The sequence below is a fragment of the Arvicola amphibius genome, chromosome 6, assembly GCF_903992535.2.
Source record: "Arvicola amphibius chromosome 6, mArvAmp1.2, whole genome shotgun sequence".
NCBI lineage: Eukaryota > Metazoa > Chordata > Mammalia > Rodentia > Cricetidae > Arvicola > Arvicola amphibius.
This window is the reverse complement of record NC_052052.2, coordinates 116,215,906-116,242,552: the sequence shown is the minus strand read 5'-3', so window position 1 is coordinate 116,242,552 and position 26,647 is coordinate 116,215,906. Positions and strand designations below refer to the sequence as shown.

The 26,647-nt window shown below is 44.6% G+C and overlaps 1 protein-coding gene across 1 annotated transcript in view; it reads right to left on the bottom strand.

The window, feature by feature from the left end:
• Nid1 (nidogen 1) overlaps positions 1 to 26,647 on the bottom strand; it is a 79,851-nt gene that overhangs the window by 43,405 nt on the left and 9,799 nt on the right. The window contains exons 2-6 of the mRNA XM_038335214.1: positions 12,920 to 13,219; positions 11,415 to 11,641; positions 9,330 to 9,709; positions 4,461 to 4,610; positions 1,231 to 1,482 (exon numbers count right to left, since the gene is read on the bottom strand). Coding sequence (XP_038191142.1) covers positions 1,231 to 1,482; positions 4,461 to 4,610; positions 9,330 to 9,709; positions 11,415 to 11,641; positions 12,920 to 13,219 — 1,309 coding nt within the window. The remainder of the gene's footprint in view (positions 1 to 1,230; positions 1,483 to 4,460; positions 4,611 to 9,329; positions 9,710 to 11,414; positions 11,642 to 12,919; positions 13,220 to 26,647) is intronic.

Genomic DNA, 26,647 nt, shown 5'->3' with positions numbered 1-26,647 from the left:
TATATTTAAATATATGTTTGCAAAACATGAAAGTAGAAAGGGGAAGAAAGGACCTAAAGGGAGGAGGGAGGGGAGTAAGAGAAGGCGAAGGCACACACGTGACAAGAAACAAAAGATGCGGGCTGGAGAGATGGCTCAGAGGTTAAGAGCATTGCCTGCTCTTCCAAAGGTCCTGAGTTCAATTCCCAGCAACCACATGGTGGCTCACAACCATCTGTAATGAGATCTGGTGCCCTCTTCTGGCTTGCAGACATACACACAGACAGAATATTGTATACATAATAAATAAATAAATGTTTAAAAAAAAAAAAAAAAAGAAACAAAAGATGCAAGAGACTCAGCCTTCCTCACGGGGTATGGCCTTTGAGAGTCTCCAAAGTTTCCTAACACAAGAGAGAATGATGCTGATCAGGCTGGACTGACCAGCCAGAAGTGTCAGGCTCTTTTCCGTGAGCAGATACGGAGATATGAAATGCCACTTTCAGATGGACGAGATGCATGAGATGCTGACTCTGTTCCATCTTGGAGACCTTTCTATGTCTATGCAAGATTGTTGTGTATAAGGGTGTATCTGTGTGTTCAGACGTGTGGGCATGATTGGATTTGTGCATGTAAACCTTTGTACACAGGGTGTGTGCATGTTTGTGGGTAAGGGGTATACCTGTGTGTATGGGCTCATACGGTGACCAGAGGTTTGCCTTGGGTATTTTTTTCTTTAAAAATCATCTTTGTTTATTTGAGACAGAGTATGGGATCTGTCTCAAAAAAAAAACAGATCACTGGGATCTGGGGCTTACCAATTACGTTGTTTGGCCAGTGAGCCCCAGGGATCCTGTCTCGGTCTCCCTAGTGCTGGTGGTAACAAGCACATGCCACCCACCATAGCTGGATTTTTATGTGGGTTCGAGGCAATGGACACAGGACACATGTCCTTATACTTGTAAAGTAAGTACTTTACTGGCTGCGCCATCTCCTCAGCACCAAATATGGAAGACTTCGAAACTCCCATCAAGAAACCATTCCTCCGTCAAAACACAATTCTAGATGGCCTCCCTTAATGAATATGCTATACATGAATTTTGCCATGTCCTTGTTTCTGAGGAAAGGGCCTCTGTCCACAGATGAAACACTTCCAGAAGGTGCCTACAGACACAGAGTTCCAAACCCGTTCATTCTCTGACCTCCCCCATGACCACATAGCCCGTTCATTTTAATTGGGAGATCAATTACCAGTGATGCTGAAGCCGTTCTTGAACCCATTCTGTTCCACTGCAAACATCCATCCGATGATGCCTCCAATGGGTGCCAGGGGAAGAAGAGAATACCCGACAGTCTCAGGAATGGTGCTGATGGCTGTGTAAGAGCGCCCATCATTCATTACCACGTAGGAGTGTAGGTCAGTGTTCTCAAACACCACGGGGACCTGGCTGTCGCCCACGAAGATCCTTCCCTTCACCTTGCCGTTGACCCGCTGTGGGGAGCCTGAGTCAGAAACAGAGGGAGAAGGTGAAGATGGCTTTCCCCTACCTTCCAAAGAGAAGAATGTGTCTGTTCATTAGGAAAGCAAGGACATGACATTGTTGCAGGAAATGGCTTTTGAGAAAATAAATACTTGTACCTGTGATTGTGTGGCATAGCTTGGATATCCTGGATATCCCAGTGCTAATGCCTCTGTTGCATGTGGTACTAATGGGTAGAAAGTTAGGTGCTCACCACTGTGCAGAAGGGGCCTCAGGGATCCCTAACCCTCCCCTTTCTCCCATGTTACTGATAATGGATACCAATAATTGTGTATCACAGGCATTAGGAATCCCCACACTTCACAGGCATAACGATCTGAGTTCAAAGACTAGCACCCATTTAAAAGGCCTGGTGTGGTTGGGCTGGAGAGATGGCTCAAAGGTGAAGAGCACAGACTGTTCTTCCAGAAGTCCTGAGTTCAATTCCCAGCAACCACATGATGGCTCAAAACCATCTATAATGATGTATGCAGGCATACATGCAGGCAGAACACTGTATACATAATGAATAAGTAAATCATAAAAAAAGCCTGGTGTGGCAATATATACTTGTAACCTTAGCACTATGATGGAGAGGGAAGACAAGAGGATCTTTGGGGCTTGCTGGTCAGCTAGACAAGTCAGCTGGTGAGCCTGAGGTTCAGTGAGAGACCCCGTCTCAAAAAAGTAAGGAAGGCGATACACCTGATCGTGACCTCTGCTACTACGTCCACTAGTGTACACACACTCACTACACACACATATGCGCACACACACACACACACACACACACACACACACAGAGGCACGTGAATTATACTGCAAAGTAAGAACAAAAACTAAAGGAAGATGCAAGTCAAAGGTCATCTTGCATTGCTGAAACTTGAGGTAGAATTAAATTCTCTGAAGGTTTTTCCTTTTTCTTTGGGCACATGAGATCGAATGAGGGCTTTGCCCCTGAACTCCACCCCTGGCCCTCTGTTAGCAACTGTTAATATATCTTATTTCTTTCCCTAGACTGGGAATGATGAGGAACATTGCCTCCACCCCACCTCCTCCCACGACACATCTGACACAAAGTAACTCTGCCCACTCATTGTGTCATTACGCTGGGGAAGCTGTGGCCCTTGCAAGCTAATGCTAAAAAAATGCACTTCCAGAACATTACAGAAACAAGGAAGGAAGCCAAGTTAAGGAAGCCAAATAAAAACGCTTCCGCCAGTCTCTGTTAGCTTTATCCCCGCTTGCGCTTTTAGTTGGGATCTCTCTTACTCTGTAGCTGGCCTAGAACTCATGCTGTAGAATGGGTTAATCTCAAATTTACAGCTAATCTCAAACTTACAGCAATCTCCCTGCCCACGTCTTCTGAGTGTTAGGACTATAGGCATGAGCCACCACACCTGTCTGAAGATTATACTGGTTTTTTTATAAGTAGGAAGAATCCAACAATATTTTAAACCACAAAGCAATTACAGGATGTGCTCATGTCAAAATGTGTGGCCGAACAGTTTGTTATACCTGAGTTCAACGCCAAAGTTTGCCCAGCATTTTTAGCTCTGATATTGGGGGTGGGGAGCTAAAGAGGTGGCCCTTTAAGATATGCTTTTGGGCTGAGGAATTGGTCTACTTGGTAGTGCTTGCATGGGAAATACAAGGACTGGGCTCAATACCCAGCACCCAGAGATTTAGGAAGGAAGGAAAGAAAGGAGGTAGGGAGTACATGTGCGTGGGGATTTTGGAAGCTTCTCCTAGGGTGAAAAGGTATAAAAGTCAAACCTAGAACAAATACTCCAAAGCATCCCACCCCTTGGAGTGACAGAATTTGGAAGAAAATGGAAAACAACTTAAAAAACATTCTCCTAGATGAATACGCCGGCTAAACCGCATGTTGGTTCATTGCTGGAAATTGATGAAAATAAAACAAACCTCACTTTACTTAATTATGACCCAGAAGGAAACAATTTTGGTGTGTGTGGCAAACTGCAACAGCTGATGTCAGGATAGCTACGACACGGAGTCTGGTAAACAGCACACCAACTCCAGTCAGATTTTAACTGCTCAGAGTTCACAAGGCAACTGAAACTCCCCACTAAGTGCTTGTGACGGTAGGCGGGAGATGTGGGGCATTTGGTGGCATCTGAAGGGATGAAGGCCAAATACTGTGTTGATTTTCATTCTAATTTCTAGCCTCCAAAGTAATGACTGTAACAAGGACCCTCAGACTTGCACTTAAGATTCCTATGACTAGTCAATCCCCTTGGGGGACAGAGGTCAGTGCTGACCTCTGTTATCATGGAATTGACTTTGAAGCTGGACATGCACTGGGTTTGACAAGCCAGAACTGAGGACCCCACCCCATCAGCCTTACCTCAGGCGTGCTGCTGTTCCAAGGACATGCGGAAGAAAGGGGGGGGGGAGAGGGGTAGGGATCTACAAGTAATACACTCAGCTAGAGACTGAAGCCAAGATGGGGTACACACTGTAGCTCCAGCACTCTACATGTGGAGAATCTCAAGTCTGAGGTCATCCCAGGCTATGCGGAAAGATTCTGTCTCAAAAATAAAGAAACAAAGAACTGAGAAGACTCCAAAGGCAAAGCTGCGGGTGAAGGAAAATGAGGGAGGACGCCTCCTGGCCCTGGCCGCTTCATTTCAACTCTTGGCTCTTTGTGCGGCAGTCAGGGGACGGCTGTGAAAAGAGACTCCCGGTGGGTGTCACCTCAGAAATGGGGAAGGACTACAGGGGAACAAGGTTATATGCCACACCAGAAAACAAAAAGGACATCCTGGGATGAATGACCATCAGAGAATGTAACAGAGATGATATCATTAAAAACAGCATATAAAACTGCATATTCCAGAGATCAGGGCAAAGGCCATGTCTATAAACAAGCACCAAGATCCAAAAGGCACTCCGCTTTCTTCTCCCCGAAGCTGAAAATGCAGAGGAAAAATACATTACCTTCTGCCACACACTGCCTGCCGTTGCCTGTGTAGTTGGCCACGCACCTACAGCAGAAGCCAGTAGCATAGTCTCTGCACTCTGCATGCACGGAGCACTGGTGTCTATTGTTGGCACACGTCTCCTGGGAGCCTGTGTTGTAGCTGAATACTGTTTGGAGAAAACAAGAGGCACACCTGTGAAAGCTTTGCAGGTTCTCGGCTGAGAGGCATTTCCATGCAGATATCCGAGAACCAAGTGGACTCCCATCTACCTCAGACTTTCAAGGAACCAAGCTGACCACAGCAGACTAAAGTCCATAGCATGAGTGTGACCACTGGATAGAGATGGGACTCCATTACTCAGACCATTGATGTAAACAAGTCTTCAAGAATCATTAAGTAGGAATACTTAAAAACTGCCACGATGTATATTAATGTCAATTAACACAAGGGTGCTTTTAGTCAACTTGAATCCTAAGATGGTGCCCATCTAATATGGTCAGGAGGAGAAGCTTCATTTGGTTAAGAGCCTCAATATACACTTTTATTCCAACCCCATTTTTTATTTTTGTTTTTTGAGACAGGGTCCCATGCATCCCAAGTTGTCCTCAAACTCACTAAGAACTGAGAATGGCCATGAACTCCTGATTCTGCTATATTCACCTCCTGAGTACAGGGATCACAGGCATGTACCACTGTGCATGGTTTATGGAGTGCTAGAACTCAGGGTTTTGTGCACACTAGAAAAACACTGCTAACAGAGCTACACCCCAGCCCAAATAGCCTTTCTTTTTATAATTTCTTGTGTGATAAAATACATATCATAAAAATGCCTTTTAACCATCTTTATATGTATCTGTGTATATGTGTGTGTGTATATATATTCCTACCCTTTTCTTCAGGGAGTAATTCAAAAGCTCTAATACTCAAAAGCTGATCATTATAGAAATTATGCATACACACGCACGCACTTGTGTGCATGCATGTGTGTGTGCGTGTAACAACAATTAAAGAAAATGAGGCCATGAAAGAGAGCAAGGTGGGGGTAAGCATGGGAGGATTTGGAGTGGGGGAAGAAAAGAAAGGAGAAATGATGTAATTATTGTATAATCTCAAGAATAAAAATAAAATCAGCCAATCAAAAACAATACTTTGATTGCATCTCTTCTAAGATTATTAGAAGAATCAAAAAGAATCTCTCTCTCTCCCTCTCTCTCTCTCTCTCTCTCTCTCTAGTTTAAATTTCTACCACCCATTTGTTTTATTAGAACTGCAAAGCAGCCTTTAAATTTAATGATCTAGCTACAGCAAATTTGTTTGGTTCAAAATCCCAAGGAGTGAACTTCTAGAGGTAATAATAATCTTGTTTATAAACGAAGATCAAAATAAAATTTATCCTCAGATAGATTGTATTGGCTCCAATACTTGGAATTTCCAGTGTGTATAAATGGTTGGTGACTGAAGCCAAAAATACCTGAGTAAACTTGAAAGTTTTCTGATTGCATAAGCTCAAGCCAGGAATCCCCCATTGGTGGGTCTGCTACATTCTGTATATCTGAGGGTAACTATTTAAACAACACTAGAATGTTATTGTAGGCCTCAGACAGTTGATATTTCTAATAAACAGTGAAATAACCAGGAAAGGGGACAAAAAAAAGCCATCTGTCACAGATATATTTTGAGTTCAAGTCTAGGCTTTTGCAACTATAACCACCATTTGATGTTGGGAGTAAATAAATGTGACAATTTCAAAAATGATAACTTCAGATACTTAGGTGATGTGGGAGGGTCTTCTGTTTGAGTTGATTTCATTGGTTAATAAAGAAACTGCCTGGCTCATTTAATGGGCCAGCCCTTAGGTGGGTGGAGTAGACAGAACAGGAAGAAGGAAGTGAGGTAGATGACTCAGTCAGATGTCACGCCTCTCCTAAGTGAGATAAATCGCCACGCCTCTCCTCTCTGAGAGAGCCGTGATGAAGCTTCGGGCCAAGATGGACTTATGCTAGAATCTTCCCAGTAAGGCACCACTTCGTGGTGCTACACAGATTATTAGATATGGGTTAATCAAGATGTGAGTAAGAGGCTGGAACTAATGGGCCAGGCAGTGTTTAAAATAATGAAGTTTGTGTGTTGTTATTTCAGGGCATAAGCTAGCAGGCAGCTGGGAGCAGGACGGCAGGAATGCAGCCTGCCCACAGCTCCTCACTACACTTAGGAAGGGTAGGAAAAAAGATGAAACTCAAAACTTAACATCTACCTCTACCCCAAATCCAGAGAAGATTTATGTTTATGAGGTGTAAGGCTGGAACCCACGAACTCATCTTTCCACCAAATGGCATCTATCTTGTTCGTTTTTATACCTCAGCAGTAAGCACACAGTCTCAAATACCATACTGACGATTTGGAATTCAATATGGACAGACAGTAATGACTACTGCCATGGTGAACATCAGAACAAGGACAGAGAAACAAAAATGAGTTTGTAGGTGGAATGAACTAGATGTTTCTAGGAAGTTTTATAATAACATCTTAATAGAAAGAGTAAAGAATCCTATGAGACACATTTAAAGATTATAACTATCCCATTTATTTGGGTCTTGATGGGGCTGGAGAGATTGCCCAGGGGTTAAGAACATTTGCTGCTATTTAAAGACCCAGGTTTGATTCCTAACACCCGAAAGGTAGCTCACAACCATCTGCAACTCCAGTTCCACGGGATCTGATGACCTCTTTTGAATTCTTTGGGCACCAGGCATGTACATGGTACACATACACACATGCAGGTAGAAGACACATTCACAGAAAATAAACATAAATAAAACTTTTTAAAATGAATCTCAATGGGTGTCCTAGTTTTCTTCCTGTTGCCATGATTTTTTAAAAATCTGAAAGAAAAGCAGCTTAGGGGAGAAGAGGGTTTGTCTGGCTTACACTCCATTGTGCAAGGCAGAAACTTGAAGCAACTAGTCACATCACAGCCATAACCAAGAGCAGAAAGGAATAAATACATGCATGGTTACTGCTCAGCTGGCTTTCTCTACTCTTCTACAATGCAGTGCCAAAATCATGGGAGGATGTTATTCACTCTCAGCGTGGGTCTTCCCACATCCCTCAAGACAGTTAAGACAACCCACCACACACATGCCCACAGGTCAACCCAATGGAGACATCCTTCACCAATAACCTACCACACATACGCCCACAGATCAACCTGGTGGAGACATCCTTCACTGATACTCTCTTTTTGGGTGATTCTATGTTGTATCAAGTTGCTAATTAAAACCAGCCATTATATACGTGTATCAAGAAAAAAAGCAAGTATATTTTGAGAATGTTTCATAATACTTAAAGGATGCTCAAGTAATTTTCCTCAAAATGTAGGAAATACTTGATACAATATTAGAGTATATCATACTGTGCCATGCATATGTGGTGGCTCATATCTTTAATCCCAGCACTCAGAAGGCAGAGGCAGGCAGATCTCTGGGTTTGAGGCCAGGGTTACACAAAGAAACCCTATCTTGAAAAACCAAAACCCAGAAAAAAGAGGAAGAGAAGGGGAGGAGAAGGATAGAAGAGGAAAAAGGGAAGAAGGGGTAGGAGAGGGAGGAGGAAGAAGAAGAGGAAGAAAGAAGAGGAAGAAGAAGATGAAGATGGAGGAGGAAGAGGAGTAGTAGTAGGAGGAGAAAAAAAACCTTTTAAGGGGATCTGGTGTATTTGTGTGTGTGTGTGTGTGTGTGTGTGTGTGTGTGTGTGTATGTGTGTGTGTGTTCTTTAGAAAGCAACTCTGCAACTGACAGAAGGAAAAATAATCAACTGTTTGAATTTCAAAACCAAGAGGGGAAAATGTGGAAGAAAAGTTGCATAAAGAGCCAAAGGAACTTCTAGAATGTTTTTTCAGGTGGGTGAATACATCTCAGAAGTCACAAATAAGAAACTTGAGTTTCAAAATATTCTAAAAGTCTCCCTCCTTCTCTCTCTGTTTTTTCTCTCTCTTGGTTTTCTGAGACAGAATTTCTCTGAGTAGCTTTGGAGTCTGTCCTGGAACTTGCTCTGTAGCCCAGGCTGACCTTGAACTCAGAGGTCCACCTGCCTCTCTGCCTCCCAAGTTCTAGGATTAAAGGTATGCACCATTACTGCACGGCAGTTCCCTTTTGGGTTTTGAGACAGGATCTTACTGCATCTCAGGCTAGCGTGGAACTTATTATGTACCTAGAAACACTGATCCTCCTGCCTCAGCTTCTATAGTGTTTGGCAAACAGCACCTAGCAATGACATTTTAAAACAAAAAAATTATTAGCCCGATTACGATAGTGCATGGCTTTAATCCTAGCACCTGGGAAGCAGAGGCAGTAGAATCTTCATGAATTCAAGGCCAGTTTAGTCTATGTTAAGTCCCAGGCCATCCAAAGCTACATAAATGAAACCCTGTCTTGAAAATACGTTTATTTGTGTTGGGGGGGGGGGGGGGCGCGCGTATGGCAGTCAGAGGACAGCTTGGGGGAATCATTCCTCTTCTACTATGTGACCTCCAGGAGATCAAAATTAGGACATCAGCACCTTTACCTACTACTGAACCATCTTTCTCTGACCCCGACTCTCTTGAAAACAGAATACATTATGAAGAATCTTGAAATGAGGCATACCCACACTATCCACTGTGTCTAGAACCAACGTTCTAATCCTAAAAGATCACAGGGCCACTCAGAAGCCATTAGACCTATGCATCAGCTGATCTTCAGTGTGAGCATTCAGTTCCTGCTCCCCCAGGCCGTCTGCTCCCCACAAAGTCACCTCATCAACACATGACCCAACCTACATGAGCCAACTCCTATCTAGAAACCCAAGCAGGCAAGAAAGGTTCCGAACAGTAAAACAGATGTCTTACCAATTCCTGTTTCCTCTACTTCATCCACATCAATGACCTGGGGGTGCTGTTGGGGGAACCTCTCCACTGGCAATTGGAAAGACCTGGTTCTCTCAGAGGGGATTCCATGGGGTCTCTCTGTAGCCTCATAGCTAGGAGAAAGGACCCTGGGCGCATCGTGTGGGTTAGTATGTTCCCTTCCTGGACTGTGGGAAGGAAAGGGTAGGGTGGGCACATCCTCCAGGCCCAGGCGAGAGGTTGCCAGGTCGTATTCTTCATCCTCGTAGTCTGCTCCTTCGTCATCCAGGTCTAGGTTCACATCTGCTGGCACCACACCCTTGGCAGTAGCGGGACTCCCGATCTCAAACACCCACACACCCTGGTGTCCAGCATTGCTGCTCCTAAAGGCAAGGAAGACAGCTTGAGAACAGGCCACAGCTGCACAATTAGACCCCACTGACCAAGTGGGCAGAAAAAGCTCAGGTGACCTGTATCCACCTGAAACCCATGCCATGTGTCTACCCTCAGTGAGGGCTAGTGTCCTGGAGAGCAGCAGCTGCCGTGTGTGGTCATTACAGAGCTCAAACAGGCAGGGACTATTTAGTGAGCTTGAATCTAAATAGACACCATACCATGAAGAGCTTACCCCCTAGAGCCAGCCCAGGTCACCAAGGACTGTCGATGTCACCAGCTCATACTATACCCCATCTCATGAACTAAGGTAGACTAGAGATTCATTTCCCCACTATTATCTTTCCATTGCACAGAGTAAAACATATTTGTTTTTGCTTGTTCATTTGTTTGTTTTTTTTATTTTGTTCTGTTTTGTTTTTTGAGATAGGGTTTCTCTTTGTATCCCCTGTTGTCTTAGAACTCAGTCTGTAGACCAAATTCAGATATCTACCTGCTCTGTCTCCTGAGCGCTGAGAACAAAGGCATGTGCCACCATGACCAGCTAACATATTTGTATACACAGAGAAAATACAGTTGGTTTATGTCCCAGGAGCATGACCATAGAGTTCTCTGTGATCAGAAGTATTCTTTCAGAAATTATATAAAACATTTGGGAAGAGTCAGCTGTTAAATTTTGAGGGATTTTTTCCAAGCCAGTTATGAAACACAGTCACTATACGAAAATTAAGTGTTAGGGATGTAGCTCAATGGTAAAAGTGATTGCCTAGCATGCACAAGACTCTACATTCAATCCTCAGCACTGAAATGCACACACACACACACACACACACCTCTAAATCATATGTTTTAAAAGGTGAGAAGTACTATGTCAAGCGGTGGTGGCACACACCTTTAATCCCAGCATTTGGGAGACGAGGCAGGTGGATCTCTGAGTTCAAGGCCAATCTGGTCTACATAGTGAGTTCCAGGCACTTGGGTTACACAGACAACTCAGTCTTGGGGTGGGGGTGAGGGGCAGCAAAACAAAAACACTAATCTTGGCTATTCCTCTCTTCTGTCAAACCTAGAGCAGTGTTACCATGAGACTTCACCGAGTATGAGCACAGTAAAGACTGTCCCTGCATCTGCGTGGTGGAAAATCCCTCAGTTTAGGTTCCTAGCAGGAGACGGGTTTGAACTGCCTTCATTTCTGACTTCAGACTCATAGGAGACATGGGAGAGACAATTTTTCGTGAAGGTGCACTTGAATCAACAAACTACTGGGGCTGGAGAGATGGCTTAGGAGTTAAGAACATTGGTTATTCCTCCAGAGTCTGGGTCCAATCCCCAGCACCCATGTGGTAGCTCAGAACGATTTGTAACTTTAATCCCGGGGATCCAGTACCCTCTTCTATTTTCCATAGGTACTTCATAGATGTGGACACAGACATATGGTGCGAAACACTCATACACATAAATAAAAATTAAAGCAAACAAACAAAACATCTCTTTGTGCTGAATATATCCCCTAAAGTTCATCAGGAAAAAAAATACTATTTCATTTTTTAAATATCTCTATATAAAAATTAAATCTACTAGAACATTCTTAGGTAACATAATACCTAGTACATTCTGCTGGGTAAAACAATATACAATCATATTATAAAAATAATTATTTTCTAATAAAGAAAAACAAGTAAGGAATATGCATACTTGGCCAAATTTTCAATCGATTCTCTGTCATTGGCAAATATGGTATAGTATCCATTGCTGCTCCATAGAAATCCCACTAAACCTTGGCTGAAACCAACCATGGCAGGCACCTGGCTCTCATCCTTCTTCGAGAATGTTGTAAAGAACTGTAGACCATCTTCAGGATAGAGGAAAATGGCATAGGAGCTGGAATTTGAGGAGGCAAGAACAGCCTGGAACGTGTTTCTCTGTGAAGATGAATTAGCAGTCAGTTACCTAGCAATACAACCACACTCTCAAAGCACGCAGTCCACTGGGCTCCCGGTAGCCAAGACGGTGGAGAGGCGGCAGTATCCCACCTCATTCTCTTACAACAGAGAATGTATAGTCTACATATGGACAAAACACAGCCTAACCTGAGGACAGACACTGTAACAGAGGTGCATGCAGAGTACTACATGTAGGTCAAATGAGGAAGTATAAATGTTGTGTAGGGTGGGGACAGAGGAGGCCCTTTCTGGTCAAGGCTTCATGGGAGGACCTGAGCATCCACGCAGGAGATCATCGCAAGGACAACTGACAGTGTGTGCATGATATTGTGGGTTAAAAACATACCAGAATGAGCCGGGCGGTGGTGGCTCACGCCTTTAATCCCAGCACTCGGGAGGCAGAGGCAGGCGGATCTCTGAGTTCGAGGCCAGCCTGGTCTACAAGAGCTAGTTCCAGGACAGGCTCTAAAAAAAAAAAAAAGCTGCAGAGAAACCCTGTCTCGAAAAACCAAAAAAAAAAAAAAAAAAAAAAAAAAAAGGAAAAAAAAAACATACCAGAATGAAAGAAAAGGCATGCTCAAGGCAAACACAAGTGTTTGGCACAACTGCTGGAGGGGTTACATGAAGGTTTAATGGGTTAGACCCAGGAATCAGGCAAGAGTTCAATATTCTTGTGCCAGGCAATCTTCCTGCTTTGCAAAGCCTTGTGTGATATGCAGACATGTCACAGACTTCTCCAAAGTGTGTTCTGTGGGATGCCATGTGTCCTACTGGGGGACAGTGATAAGAGGAGATATAGCTAAGCGTTTGGACAGTTGTTCTGATAAGAATTATTAAGATGGCTTCCTTACTAGAGGACTTTTCTTTACTCTGCTCATGAGTACCTGATATCAGAACCTAGCATATTAATAATTCTCTACATAATTAGAAGCTATCTTCCCATTCTTTCTCAATTAAGGAAGGAACACACAAGGAATACCACTTCCCAGACGTTATGTTTGCCATGAAGCAATCCCCTCAAATAACTGGCTTTCTCAACAGTGGATACTCACAGAAACAGATTCAGACAGCCCTATAGAGAAGTATCTGGAGGCTGCTGACCTGCAATAAAAACTTACTGGATTTTTCCTCTAGACTTCCTGTCCGAGCAACAGCATAAGCATGATGTTGTCCATCGGAACAAGCACAGACCAGAAGTCCAAAGACACCAGAAGCCAAAACACCAGAAACCTACATCTCCATTTAGGGTGCACTTACCTTGCCTTCCTGGGCAGGGCTCCCGCTGGGCCCTCCATAGGGGGCCATGGATTCCCAAGTGACAACCACCACACTAGTGGGCTGGAAAGTGACGTCTGGGAAGCCTCTCTGGACATACTCTGCTGCCATCTGAATGATGGAGGGGGATAAGTCTTCTCGATAATACACGTTCCCCAGGCCATCCGTTGTGTCCAAGTCAGCCAGGAAAGGCGCCACTGAGCCGAAGCTGGGAGGAAAGGTTCCAGGGTGGGATTCTCTGGCTGGGGGTTCACTCATGGCGATGATGCCATTGGTGGTGACCTGTAGGGAACCGAGTGTGGTTACAGAGGGAACACAGCAACGAACGCCTCAAGGGGAGCGTTAGGGTTTGATTTTAAAACAACCCCGACGGTACTATCTGGAGCGCTTGTGGAACCGTGAGTAACGGAGCCCGGCTGATGGAAGTAGATCACTCGGAACAGACCTTTGCCCCAGCTTCCGCCTTTCTCTCTGCGCAATCGTCTGCCACCATGCAATCGGCCTCTGCCACCTGCTCCCATCACAGACTGAGCAGCTTCCCGAGGCTCCGCGAGTGCCTTTCTTGATATGATAGAACGAAAGCTCACTAGAGCCATTAAGTCTTCCCTTCCTTTAGCTGCTGTTACCAGGTACACATCTAGACATGTGGCAGAGGGAATATCCAGGAACCCTAGGACACGACTGTAGGGCGCCTATTGTCACGGTATGGGCGGGTGTCGCCAACTTCTCAAGAGCCCCCTGTGTCCTCCTGACAAAGATGATGGCCGGCTTGTTGACTGCCAGCATTATGCAAATGACTAATTAAGTCAGGAGAGGCAGTAAGCCTTCCACACGGGGACTGTGCTTTAACCAAGGCGAGCCCCAGAATGTGCTGGATACAGCCCCAACTTCCCCAGCCCAGGGGAAGGATAACACAGGTGGTGGCAAATGAATGTGTTAAGAAGTAAATCCGCGTGGCCTACGGTAGTGTCTCTAACCGGTGTGACTAGCTCAGAGCTGAGAACACCAGCTAACAGGTGTTAAAGTTCACCACATTGCAAGCCACCTCTAATCCTTGGGCAAACATTAGAAGACTGGGTGTCACTGACATCCATGTTTCTGTAGTGGGAAAATTAAGTAATTAACTTGTCCAGAGTCACCCTATGTAATTGGTATCACTGGAATTCTGACCCAAAGATCTTGACTCCAAGGTGTAAGGATGTCTGCCCGGCTGCAGAAGACCTTGGATTTAGTTGCCAGCAATGTGTAGACCAGGCCGGGTGGTATCATGTATTTTTTTTTTTTTTTTTTTTTTTTTTTTTTTTTGGCTTTTCGAGTCAGGGTTTCTCTGTGGCTTTGGAGCCTGTCCTGGAACTAGCTCTTATAGACCAGGCTGGTCTCGAACTCACAGAGATCCGCCTGCCTCTGCCTCCCAAGTGCTGGGATTAAAGGTGTGCGCCACCATCGCCCGGCTAGCATCATGTATTTTTAACTAATTGATCCATCTATAGACTTATTTATTTATTGCAGTGCTGGGAATTGACTCCAGGGCTTCTCATTTGTGTGCGGAAGCTCTGCTCCCAGTCTCCAGGCTTTGAGCTTTTGATCCTCCTGCCTCTACTCCCCAGTGTGTGGGAGGTATACACTACCACATCCAGGTTATATTGTTCCAGGGAATGGAACCCAGGGTTCTGTGAATGCCAGGCAAGCCTTCTCCCTACTGAGCTACATCCCCAGCCCCCAAGCCATCTCTCTTTATAAATGTCATGGGCTATTAACTCCTTAAATGACATATTTTCCATCTTGGCAACAGTAAGACTTTTCTAGAAAACCCTGACTGCAGAAATGGCAGTCAGGCAAGGTGCCTCTTGCAGCCCAGTTCTCAACTTCGAGCCTCCCCCAGCACAAACGTCCCAACTGCAGTGTGATGGGGGAGCGTGGGAAACAGCTCACTTTCTGGAGCAGACGCCAGGAGTTGGCCTTGACTGGCTGCTGGTGAGAAGCGATCCCATGGAGGCCACATACAGGCAGCTCCCTTCTATGAGGCTATTTTCCAGAGGAATTCAAGTCGTCCAAAGCTCCCGGTACCATCTATTCTTTGGAATCTGGGCACTGGAATGATTCTATTTTCACAAGGCATGCCGGCCTTAGAAATCAAATTTCATGCGGGAACCGTGAAACCGGGGAACTACTTGAGGCCAAGATCACATAATTCTCCTTAGGATTATTACTGAGAAAGCTATTTCTTCAGCCAGTTTGACCTTCAGCTCAGCCATCTGTGAGAAAGAAAGCTAAGTTCAGAGAGATGCTAAGCAGCTAACTGGCCTGGTCTCAGATGATTCCCAACTTTGAGCTTCTCCCACGAAATTTATTTTTTTATTAATATGCCAACGAATAGCCAGCTTGGTAGAACAATGTCTCCTCCTGAAACTAAACTCCCCACCCAGTGGGAATCCGTGCAGCCGGCCATGGCTCCATCCTCTCACCTGTAGCAACAGGGATACTTGGGACCTCCCAAATGTCTTTCTTTTGGTTGTTGGAGAGGGTTTCGTGTATCCCACGCTAACTTGAAATTAAATATGTAGCCAAAGATGACTTTGAACTCCTGATCATCCTGCCTCCACTTCCCAAAGGACGTGATTACAGGCCTGAGTCACCAGTTAGGTTCCTTTGCCTTTCTGACTCCCTGTCTGTACTGGCTCCTACCCTGCAGGCCCAGTGCTCCCTGTGCTGACCAGTCGGCTCATCCTGTCCTTCAGGCGGCTCCTCAGAGATCCCCCTCCCCCATCCAGGACAGGCTCCTTTCACAGGCCCCTCTTTAAACTTCACTCCTCCCCCACTCTGATCTCTATCTCTGCCTCCTGCTTAAGCTCAGTTTGCAGGTCCCTATCCTAAGCAGGCAGCAGCAAGGGGTCAACGACTGTGTCCATCTTGGTCACTACCATAGCTCCAAAGCTTATATATTGCCTGGTGCCTGTGTCCCCTCCCTTCCTGACTTCCTCCAGGATGTGGAGCAGGGACCAGCAGCTAAGAACAGTAAAGATCTGTGCAGGCAAGCTGCTTTGAAAACGCCTGGAGTGAGCTCCACTGAATCATACAGACCAGAGAATAGCCGCCCTGCAGTCCCTCAGAGCTCGCAAGGGAACCCACATGGTGAGTCTCCATTTATAGGGTTCCCAGAACTGCATAAACCTGGTATGGTAATCCCAATGACTGGGTCCTGGAATCAGGAAGATCAGGGTGATCCTTTGCTACATAGGGACAGTTTGTGCTACAGGAGACCTGTCCTTAAAAGGAAAAGTCTAAAGGAGGATGTATATACTTGAAACACAATTTGGCTAGATTCTGATTTAAGCCAGACAACTGAAAAGAAAAAAAGAAAAAAAAATCAGATGTGTTGATGTATACCTTTAATCCTAGCTAGGTCTCTTTGAATTCAATGACAGCCTGGGCTACCTAGCAAGTTCCAGGACAGCCAAGCTACACAGCCAGATCTTGTTTGAGATAAGGTAGATGGCAGAAAGATAGAGAGACAGACAGACAGACAGACAAGACAGACAGAACCAGTATTTCATCAATGTGATTTTCTTGGATCTTTTTGTTTTTGTGTTTTCGTTTTTTGAGACAGGGTTTCCAGCCGTAGCTGTCCTGGAACTGTTCTTTTTCTTTTTCTTTTTTTTTTTTTTTTTAAGAATATTTTGAGATACATTCCAAAATATCCACAAGGAAATAAAAAGTGTAAGATATTCTTTAAAATAACCCAGTTTGGATAGCAAAGGACTGTGACAAACATCTGGGGCTATTATTGAAGCAAGATTAGTCACAGGCTGGTATTTGTTGAAGTTGGGTAACGGGTATGTGGGAGTTCACTCTACCTTAGGTTTTAATCTTTGAAACTTTTCTATACTAAGCTTTGTTTGTTCAAAGAGATAACTGCTGTGTGATTTTTTTCCTGGGGACACATAAATAAAAATTTATTCATGGGCAGGTGAGAGGAGGACTCGGTGGGTAAAGGCACCTGCTGCCAAGCTTAATGACCTGAGCTCCATCGGCAGAACACAAGGTGGAAGGAAAGAACAGGCTCCTTCCTGCAGGTTGTCCTCTGATCTCCATGTGTGCTGTGGAGCGCGCACACACACACACAGAAAACAAAATGAAACAACAAAACAAAAGGAGCGTTTAATTAAAAATATACTTTTTATAGTGCTTAATTAAAAATAAACTTTTTATAGCGTTTAATTAAAGATAAACTCTTTTATAGCGTGCTCACTTCGGCAGAACACACACTAAAACTGGGATGATACAGATATTAGCATGGCCCAGAGAGGACTTGATGATTTGTGAAGTGTTCTATATTTAAAAATAATAACAAACAGACTGGAGACATGGCTTGGTGGTTAAGAGTACACACCGCTCTGCCAGAGGACCAAAGTTTTAGTTCCAGGATCTATAACTACCTGTAACTCCAGTTCCAGGGGGATCTGGCACCTCTGAATTCCAGAGGCACCACAACTCATGTGTTCATGTCCATATACAGATACATGCTCATAAACACAACTAAAAATAATAAAAAATAATTTTTTGAGACAGGACCTCACCATGTAGCTTCAGCTTGTCTAGAACTCACTATGTACCTTAGGGTGGGCTGGAACTCAGAGAGAGAGCCACCTACCTCTGTCTCCTAAGCGATGGGATTAAAGTTCTCTATTGCCATTCCAGGCTAAAGATAAATCTTTTGCTTTGTTTTGTTTTGTTTTTCAAGAAAAGGGTTTCTTGGGGGCTGGAGCGATGGCTCAGAGCACTGCCTGCTCTTCCAAAGGTCCTGAGTCAATTCCCAGCAACCACATGGTGGCTCACAACCATATGTAATGGGGTCTGAATATTCTATACATAATAAATAAACAAATAAAAAAAAGAAAGAAAAGGGTTTCTTTGTGCAGCCCTGCCTACCCTGGAACTTCCTCTGTAAACCAGGTTGGCCTCGAACTCAGAGATTTGCCTGCTTCTACCTCCCAATGTTGGGATTAAAGGCATGCACCACCAGCACCCATCAAGATAAATCTTTTTAAAAATAAAGCAAAGAGAAAGAAATGTTTATTCAGTTCAGATAGGGCAGTGATAGACTGAAGAAATGATTCCTTCTACAAGAAAATGTTAGCAGCCTCTTTGTGGTTAAACGATCCCTGGATTGTTTCACTTAGTTTTTTTGGCCGGGTTAGGTGTTCTTGCTCAATAAAGGCAAGGGCCATGTCAGCCCCAGAGGAAACTGCTTCATGACAACAGTAACTAACAGGATTAGGCTAAAGTTTAGAAACCAGGGTTAAGTGGTTTCATTAGATAAGCCAACGCTGAAGATCGGTCAGGAGATGCGCTTGGACTATTATCTCTGATTATGTTTTATTTTTCAGCTTCAATGGGTATAACAGACCCACAAAAGCATTGAAATACAATATATATATAGTGTGTGTGTGCAATGACCAGCACCATTAAACTTCCTAATAAAGGGACACAGAGAATGAACAGGGATGGGGAGGGAGGAAGGGTGAGGAATAACACTAAACATACAGTCAACTAAGGTCTCCCAAGCCTGCCAAGAACACACCATGGAGACAGGGCATTCTCTTCAATGAGCAGAGCTGGGAGAATTAGATAGGCCCATATATGAGAATGAAAACGGACCCTTATTTTATGGCACCCATAAAAACTAACTGGAAATAGATTAAAGACTTAAAAATGTAAGCCTGAAACCATAAAACTCCCCTAAAGAAAACAAAAAGAAAAGATCTTTGACGTTGGTCTTGCAATAAACCTTGGGGCCATGACACCCAACTCACAAGCCGCACAAGCAAAACCAAACAAGTGGCCTGCACCCCTGCCCTGCACTCCATCCCTCCCAGGCTGCCCTCCCAGCTGCCCACACCGGGGTGGTGGTGGGGTGGTCAGGCATGTATGCCACTTGCCTTGGGCTAATGAGCAGAAGGTTGTCGCAAAAGCAATACCTAGTAACTAAAGTCAATCAGAAGACACCCCGACCAGTGTCAACCCAGCACTGCTCGAGTCTAGAAAGAAAGCATTATTCATGAAGACATTGTGCAGACGACACCAATGTTGTGTTCACCATATCTGTGTTGTTTTCAAAAGTTACATGGGGGTCTGGGGAAATAGTTCAGTGGGTAGAATAGTTTACCCAGCATGCTCCAAGCCCTGGCTTTAAACTCCAGCACTACCAAAACAGGTGTGGGGATATATACCTGTAATCCCAGCATTTGGGAGGTAAACAGAGGAGAAGCAGAAGTTCAAAGCCAGCTTCAGCTACATAGAGAGTTCTAGACTAACACAAGCTACCTGAGACCCTGTCTTAACCCAAAATAGGGCTAGGAGATGGCCTCGGGTAAAGCGCTTGCCACATAGGCACTCCTACAGGGAGGGAGATGGAAAAATCTGGAAGTTCTCTGTGCGGCTAGCCTACAAGAGACCTATCTCAAACAAGCTGGAAGGTGAGGTCCCATACTTGAAGTTGTCCTGACTTCATGTCTGCATGGCAGGCATTTGTCCACATTCATTCATAGAAACATGCATGTGTGCATAAAGATCTTTAAAAAGCAAACAACAAAACATCAAATACCCTACTTTGAGTATGTTTCTGAGAAAGCCCATCTGAATTACAGAATAATAATTAATAATGTTATATTATTATTGAAACAATCACTTAGTTACAGCCAAGTAACTTAATGGATGAAAGCCTGGCCTCTGTGCCTTCATGTGTCTGTACTATGTCTGAAGGGAAGGAGAGCAAGTCAATATCCTTCATCTTTCCTCTTGCAGCTCTCTGGATTTCCACAACAGCAGACCCTCTCAGGACAGGGCCCTGCACCCAGAGGAGGGTAGCTATGATGGTAAGGCTGTGCTCTCAAGCAGGAGTGAGCATCTATCTGGTAGAAGTCAGAGTGACTACTTCATAAGGACCTGGACCACATCACAGAACCAGAGAATACCGTGAGCACAAGATCGCACCTATACCAGGACTGTTGAAAATTACAAAACTCCTGCTTCCTACTCTAATTCTTCCTCTGTTGAAATCTAAAGCTGACACCAGCACCTAGAAGGTGGACTGAGGACCTCCACACCCCTTTATCTGTCCCTCCTCCCAGTGTGGCCACATTGAGTAAATCCCTTTCTCTACCTTTTAGCATTATTAATCTCTTTCATTCGGGTGGATGAATGGTTCAACTTTTTGGGATGGCTGCAGCGCAGACTCTTGGCCTAGAAATCCCTGTGATATCTTAACTCAAATTAACAAAATATTGTCTAAATAAGATACTTGATGACTTTGTATGATGGAGTAAAAACTAATTCACTGAAAATCATCATTTCCAAGTGTGTTGATGGATGCAGATATTGCCCTAGATATTACACACACACACACACACACACACACACACACACACACACATCCTACAAGGATAACAGCTGGAACCTCTTAGGTCTAATGGTTGCAACTCAACTGCAGAGGAGGTGGTCAGAACCACTTGGAATGGAAGAGTGCTTCCTGTTATAAAAGCGTTTCTTGTCTCTTTTCCATCATCAGGTGAACACACAGACTTCGAGAATCTCTGAGGGCTGTCTATATGCTGATGGTCAGTGCACAGAAATCGGTGTCAGGTTCCACAGACATCCACAGAGGAGAAGAGAGAGGACATGCATCTTTCTCGGCTTAAATGTAATTCGTGGCAGCCCCCAAGGCAGCCTAGAACCCTGGGGGCGAGGACTTCTCCAGCATGGTGTGGTTAGAACACTTGAGGTAGACACAAATAAGAAACAGAGGGCTGGAGTAACACAAATAGTCGCACAGGGCAGACAATGAAACTTAAAAAAAGCAAAACTCCCTGGGTGGGAGGCCGTGGGAATTTATGCTAAGATAATTTAGGATAAATAATGAGAAGGGAACAAACATGTCTAGAGCGTGTGCTGAGTGTGAGGTCCTTTCCTATGGCTGTGCACATTTGTAAAAGTTTAATGTAATGGGCCTCCCACTACAATTCTGCTATTCACACATATGTAATGGAGAACTGGCAAGCCCCTAACTTACATGTTCACACAGCCACTGGGTGAAGCAACCGCCCACATCTGCAGGAGGCATACCCAGACGACTTTCTGTTTTTTCTGTAGCTGCTTAGTTTAGGGACCCCAAGGATAAATAAAGGTGGACGTTGCTTGGGGGTGGGGGGCAGGAGGGGGAGGAATTTCCATGTTTTCAGACAGAAAAAGCTGGAAAATGGGAAGGGCCTATGAAAAGAAAAAAGTTGGAAAAACAAGTCCAGGAAATAACTGGATCTATTTACAAGAGAGGTGGAAATTGATTTCAGAGGTAAGTCTGGGCACTCGACCCCTTCTGCCCAAAAGCACTGACTCTTCCTCACTTGGCCCACACGGTAATTCAAAGCAGAATGAAAGCCACCATCCTCGTCTTCATTTTATGTCTGACTCCTTTACTTTGGCTCAGATTCCTGCTTGACTCTGCTACATAACCCATCCCATTACCTTTCAAGGCTCAAAGCACAGAGACAGAGGTCCTGTCCTAAACCTGCAGTTCCCAGAACGGGACATCTCAACACAGCCCCCGCCCTCCCAGATGAGGACAGTTAACCACGAGGTGAGGCTGCAACCTGGAGTGGAGTGAGCTCTCCTGAGGGATGTTCTGTCCCCTCAAGCAGTCAGTTCTTCTTCAGGACCACCTTCAAGTATCCAGAGATGAGACAATCATCAAGGAGACTATGCCTACTTCTTGCCCTAATTCCTTCCATATTGAAGCCCAAAGCTCTAGCCAGTAGCCCGACTTGGAGTCACCATTCCCTTTACCTGCTCCTCTTCTAAAACCCCACTTTGTTGTCTGCCATTACTGGTCTATTAAAACAGGTGGCCAAGTCCCACCAATTGTGGCTGCCAACGCCCTGGCTTTTACCCTGAAAACTCCAGTTACCACTCCTTCCAGTCTGAAGCAGTCTTTGCTCTGAAGATTTATTAAATCTTCTGAGGTGAGTGGAGCATCCTCTTCACTCTCGGCTTGAGAGAAACATGAAATCAGCTCCTCACTTGATTGAGACCAGACACTAGAAGAGCAGAATACTTCCAGGACTCCAGATTGCAAGTGTTTTCCATTAATCCATGAGCCAGAGAAAATGGCTCTAACTTAAATTAGAAATAGAAAGAAAGGGATTACCAAATAAAGACAGGGACAGCCCCGGGTTACAGTCACCATTTGGTTTTGTTTTCTTTTGTTTTTGCTTCAACCTAACCCAGTTCATGTCTAATGATGTTGGATTGCTTGCTCATCTCTTCTGTGAGAACCCCTACTGAGGATGACCTTCCGACACTTACAGATGGTTTTCAGCCAGGCATGGGAGTGCATCTCTGTAAACCCAGCACTAGGGAGGATGCGGCAGGAGGGGTGCTGTGAGGTCAAGACCAGCACAGTGTCACCCAACCTGGGCCACAGAATGAAAACGAAAAGTCCAAGAGTCAAGGTCTTTACATTTTAGCTGTCAAAGAAAAGATGACTAGACACTGGAGGAATGACCCAGCGGTTAAGGGCACTGCCTACTCTTCCAAAGGATCTGAGTTTGTTTCCCAGAACCCACACAGTGACTCACAACCATCTTAAGTCCAGTTTCAGGGACGGGGGAGGGGGGGAGCTGATGCCTGCTCACCTCCACAGACACCAGGCAGTCATGTGATACACACACATACATGAAGACAAAATGTTCAGACACATAAGGTAAAACACATTAATCTGAGAGAGAGAGAGAGAGAGAGAGAGAGAGAGTGAGAGAGAGAGAGAGAGAGAGAGGAGATTGAGAGATTACCTCAATCACCTCTAGAAAACCAGGGAAGAAAGCCCTGTTCAAGACCTCATCTCTAGGGAGAGTTGCATGTTTCCTTAGCTCTTGGGTGTAGACACCAGGAGCCTGTTACTACAAGAGCTCCTTAATTCTAGCTTCAACATCGAGGGGTCAAGGGTTCCACACTTGATGCTTTCTGCTTCGTGCCTTTCCAGGAGCCTCACTCCCAACAGAAAACACAGCTGGTGAAAAAAGCCTCTTCTTTTTTTTATCACTTTTTATACAGGTCACCTAAGGCTACTTCCAGCATCTACGTAACGTACTTTGAGCACATCACCCCGGAAGCCCCACCATCCTCTTGCCTCTCACCCATCTTCTTTGTTCCATAGAGAGTTTTGCTTCTGCTTTAATGCCTGCCATCTCATCACCTGGAAGGTGAAGCAGGAGAATTAGGACTTCAAGGTTATCCCTCACTACATACTGAGTTCAAGGACAATCTGGGGTACATGAAACTCTGTCTCAAAAGTTTCAAATAAATTAATTAATATGGTGGTAAGGATGTCCTAGCTAAGTAATAAACATCATAACCAAAGCAACTTGGGAAAGTGTCTTAGTTAGAGTTTTTATTGCTGTGAAGAGACACCATGGCCACAGCAACTCTTATAAAGGAAAACATTTAATTGGGGTGGCAGCTTATAGTTTCAGACGTTCAGTTCATTATCATCATAGCCGGGAGCATGGCAGCACTCAGACAGACATGGTGCTGGAGAAATAGCTGAGATTTCTCTATCTTTCAGGCAATAGGAAGTCTACTGAGACACTGCATGGTATCCAGAGCATAGAAAACCTCAAAGCCGCCCCCCCCAGTGACACACTTCCTCCAACAAGGCCATCGTCCCTCCAATAAAGTCATACCTCTCCTAATAGTGCCACTCCCTAAGAGATTGTGGTGGCCAGTTACATTCAAACTACCATAGGAGGAAAGAGTTTATTGGCTTATAGGTAGAGGTCACAGTTCAGACCACAGTCAGGCCTTGAGGGAAATCAGGGCAAGAGCTCTCAGCAGAAACCCGGAGGCAGGAACTAAAGCAGAAACCATGAAAAAACAGCATTTACTGGCTTCCTCCCCATGGCTCGCTCAGTTTACTTCTTATACAGCCTTACACTGGGCCATTTCATATCAATCACTAATCAAGAAAATGCCTCACAGACAGGCCCAGAGTCCAGTCTGATGGAGACAATTCCTCAACTGAGATTCCCTCTCCCCAGGTAACTCTTAGTTTGTGTCAAAATTATCTAGCAAACTATCCATACAAAAGAGTAAATTTCAGATACATACTACTGCATAGATGAATTCTGAAAACACTGTTCTACACGGTAAAGTTACCAGCCGAAGAGTAGACAATCCATTTTTCTGAAATGTCCAGAAAGGGACACCCATAGAGAAAGTAGAGGGATATAAGGAAGAAAATAGGAAGTGATTTCTAGACAAAGGATTTGCCTTGGAGCTGATGAAAACATTCTAGAACTAGATATCCCTAGTGGCTCCACGATTCTCTGAACAGACTAAGTAAAAGTCACTGAATTGTGCGTTTTTATTTTCATTTTGTTCTTGAGACAGAGTCTCCCCCGGATATTCTCAAGTTCCTCCTGCCTCAGCCTCCTGCGTGCTAGGATCACAGCAGTGCGTCACCACGCCTTCCTTGGCAAACGCTTTATTTATTTTATTTATTAGAGAGTGGGCTCCCGTGTACCATGCCTGTGGAGCTCAAAGGACAGTTTTCAGGGGTCAGTTTTCTCCCCCCATCATGTGGCTCCAAGAATCAAACTCAGACCATCAATCTTGATGGCAAGAGTCCACAGGCTGAGTCATCCCACAGGCCCAGATCACATCAAAGGTAGATTTTTGACAGGTGTAATCCTAGCACTAAGGAGGTAGACACAGGAGTTCAAGGTCAGCCTCAGGTATATAGTAAGCTAGATACCAACTTGGGCTACCTGATACTCTGACTCAAAAATGGGGAAGCACTATGGATTTTTCTACACATGAATTCTATCATTAAAACTGTAATAAAAAACAAAACAAAGAAGAAAAAGGAGGAGAAGAAGAAGAAGAAGAAGAAGAAGAAGAAGAAGAAGAAGAAGAAGAAGAAGAAGAAGAAGAAGCAGCAGCAGCAGCAGCAGCAGCAGCAGCAGCAGCAGCAGCAGCAGCAGCAGCAGCAGCAGCCAGCCAGCCATGGTGGCTCAAGCACTTGGGATCCTAAGGTATGAGTATTGCCATAAATTTGAGGATGGTCTAGACTGCACAGTAGAGTCCAGGACAGTCTAGACTATAGCACGAGACCATGTCTCAAAATAATAAAACAAAACCATCAAGAGTTATAATAGATGGAGGAGGAGATATACGAAGAGCTCAGAAGAGGGCTCAGGGGCAAAATGCCTGCTGTGCAAACAAGAGGGCCAGAGTTCAGATCCCAAGCACCACATCAAAAGCTGGACATGGCAGCTCCTGCCTCTAACTTGGTGTCTCTTTTGAGGGGTCACTCCTGTGACAGCAGAAGGATCTCTGGCCACCAGCTTAGTCAAAACTTCATTTATCATTGCATTAAAAGTTCTTAAGAATGGACCTCTCGATGTATTACTAGTTCCCAAATTAATTTTACTATTTTATTTTATTATTTTATTGTGCAGTGGCACTTGAACCTAGTGTCTCATGCATGCTGGGTAAGCACTCAGCCACTGAACTATCTCCTCGGTCCCCCCAAATTAATTCTAAAACAAAACTACATGTGTCTTCTAAAGGGTTAAAAAGTTTAACCTGAATATTTTCAAAATAGAAACCAGTAGCCATTTCCAGGAAATGCCTGACTGGAATAGCAAATTAGACTTTAGGACAAAGAAATAGTGGGATGCAGGCCTAGAACATTCTACAGGACAAAAGGCCATGGGTCTTTAAGCAGCGTGCAAACAAAGGGGGAGACACAGAAAATGTCATGTGAGGTTGTTTTGAGTCCCTGACTTAAAGAAGTTTTAGCTGAAGGGCAGCTTTGGTGATATTCGAGAATTTTAAAGTTGCTTGCACATAACTTGGTGGTAGGGAATTACTGATTTGGTTAAGAGTGGACACAGTATATGGTTATATAAGAGAACGTTCTGGGGTTGTATTTTAGGACTTTGAAGCTGACTATCAAAATCTGATTTCTCAAGCTGAGTATGGTAGCTCACTCTTGTATCCCCAGTATTTGGAAGGCTGAGGGAGGAGGATCACCTTTAAAAACAAAAGAAAAAAATAAAAATATTCAAAATCCCGATCTCATCTTCTCTTAGTATACCACCTCCATACTGAACATTAGCTGACCCTGGTCCTTATTTGGACAGCCGTTCCTAATCTGTCTTCCAAATAACATATTGGGAGTTATACATGGGGCTGGAGAGATGGCTCAGCTGGTTAAGAGCACATACTGATCATGTGGAGGGCCAGAGTTTGGTTCCCAGAACCCATGTCAGGCAGCTCATAACTACCTGTAACTCCAGTGGATCCAATGCCCTCTTCTGGACTCTGAGGGCAACTGCACTCACTAGTACACACACACACACACACACACACATACACGCGCGCGCGCGCACACCCCTAAGAATAAAATAAACCTTTTAAAAGCTAAGAATAAGGGAAGTAAGGGGAGGGTCACTGGGTAGATGGCCCAGTGAATGAAGAATTTGCCACACAAGCCTGAAAACCTGCATCCAGATCCCCAGAACCCATGAAAAGCCAAGTGTGGTAGCAGCATGTCTGTAACCCCCATGTGGAAATGGGAAGCAGAGACAGAACCCCAGAAGCTCGAGGCCAGCTAGCCTGGTATGCACAGTGGTGCACAACAAAGAGACCCCGCCT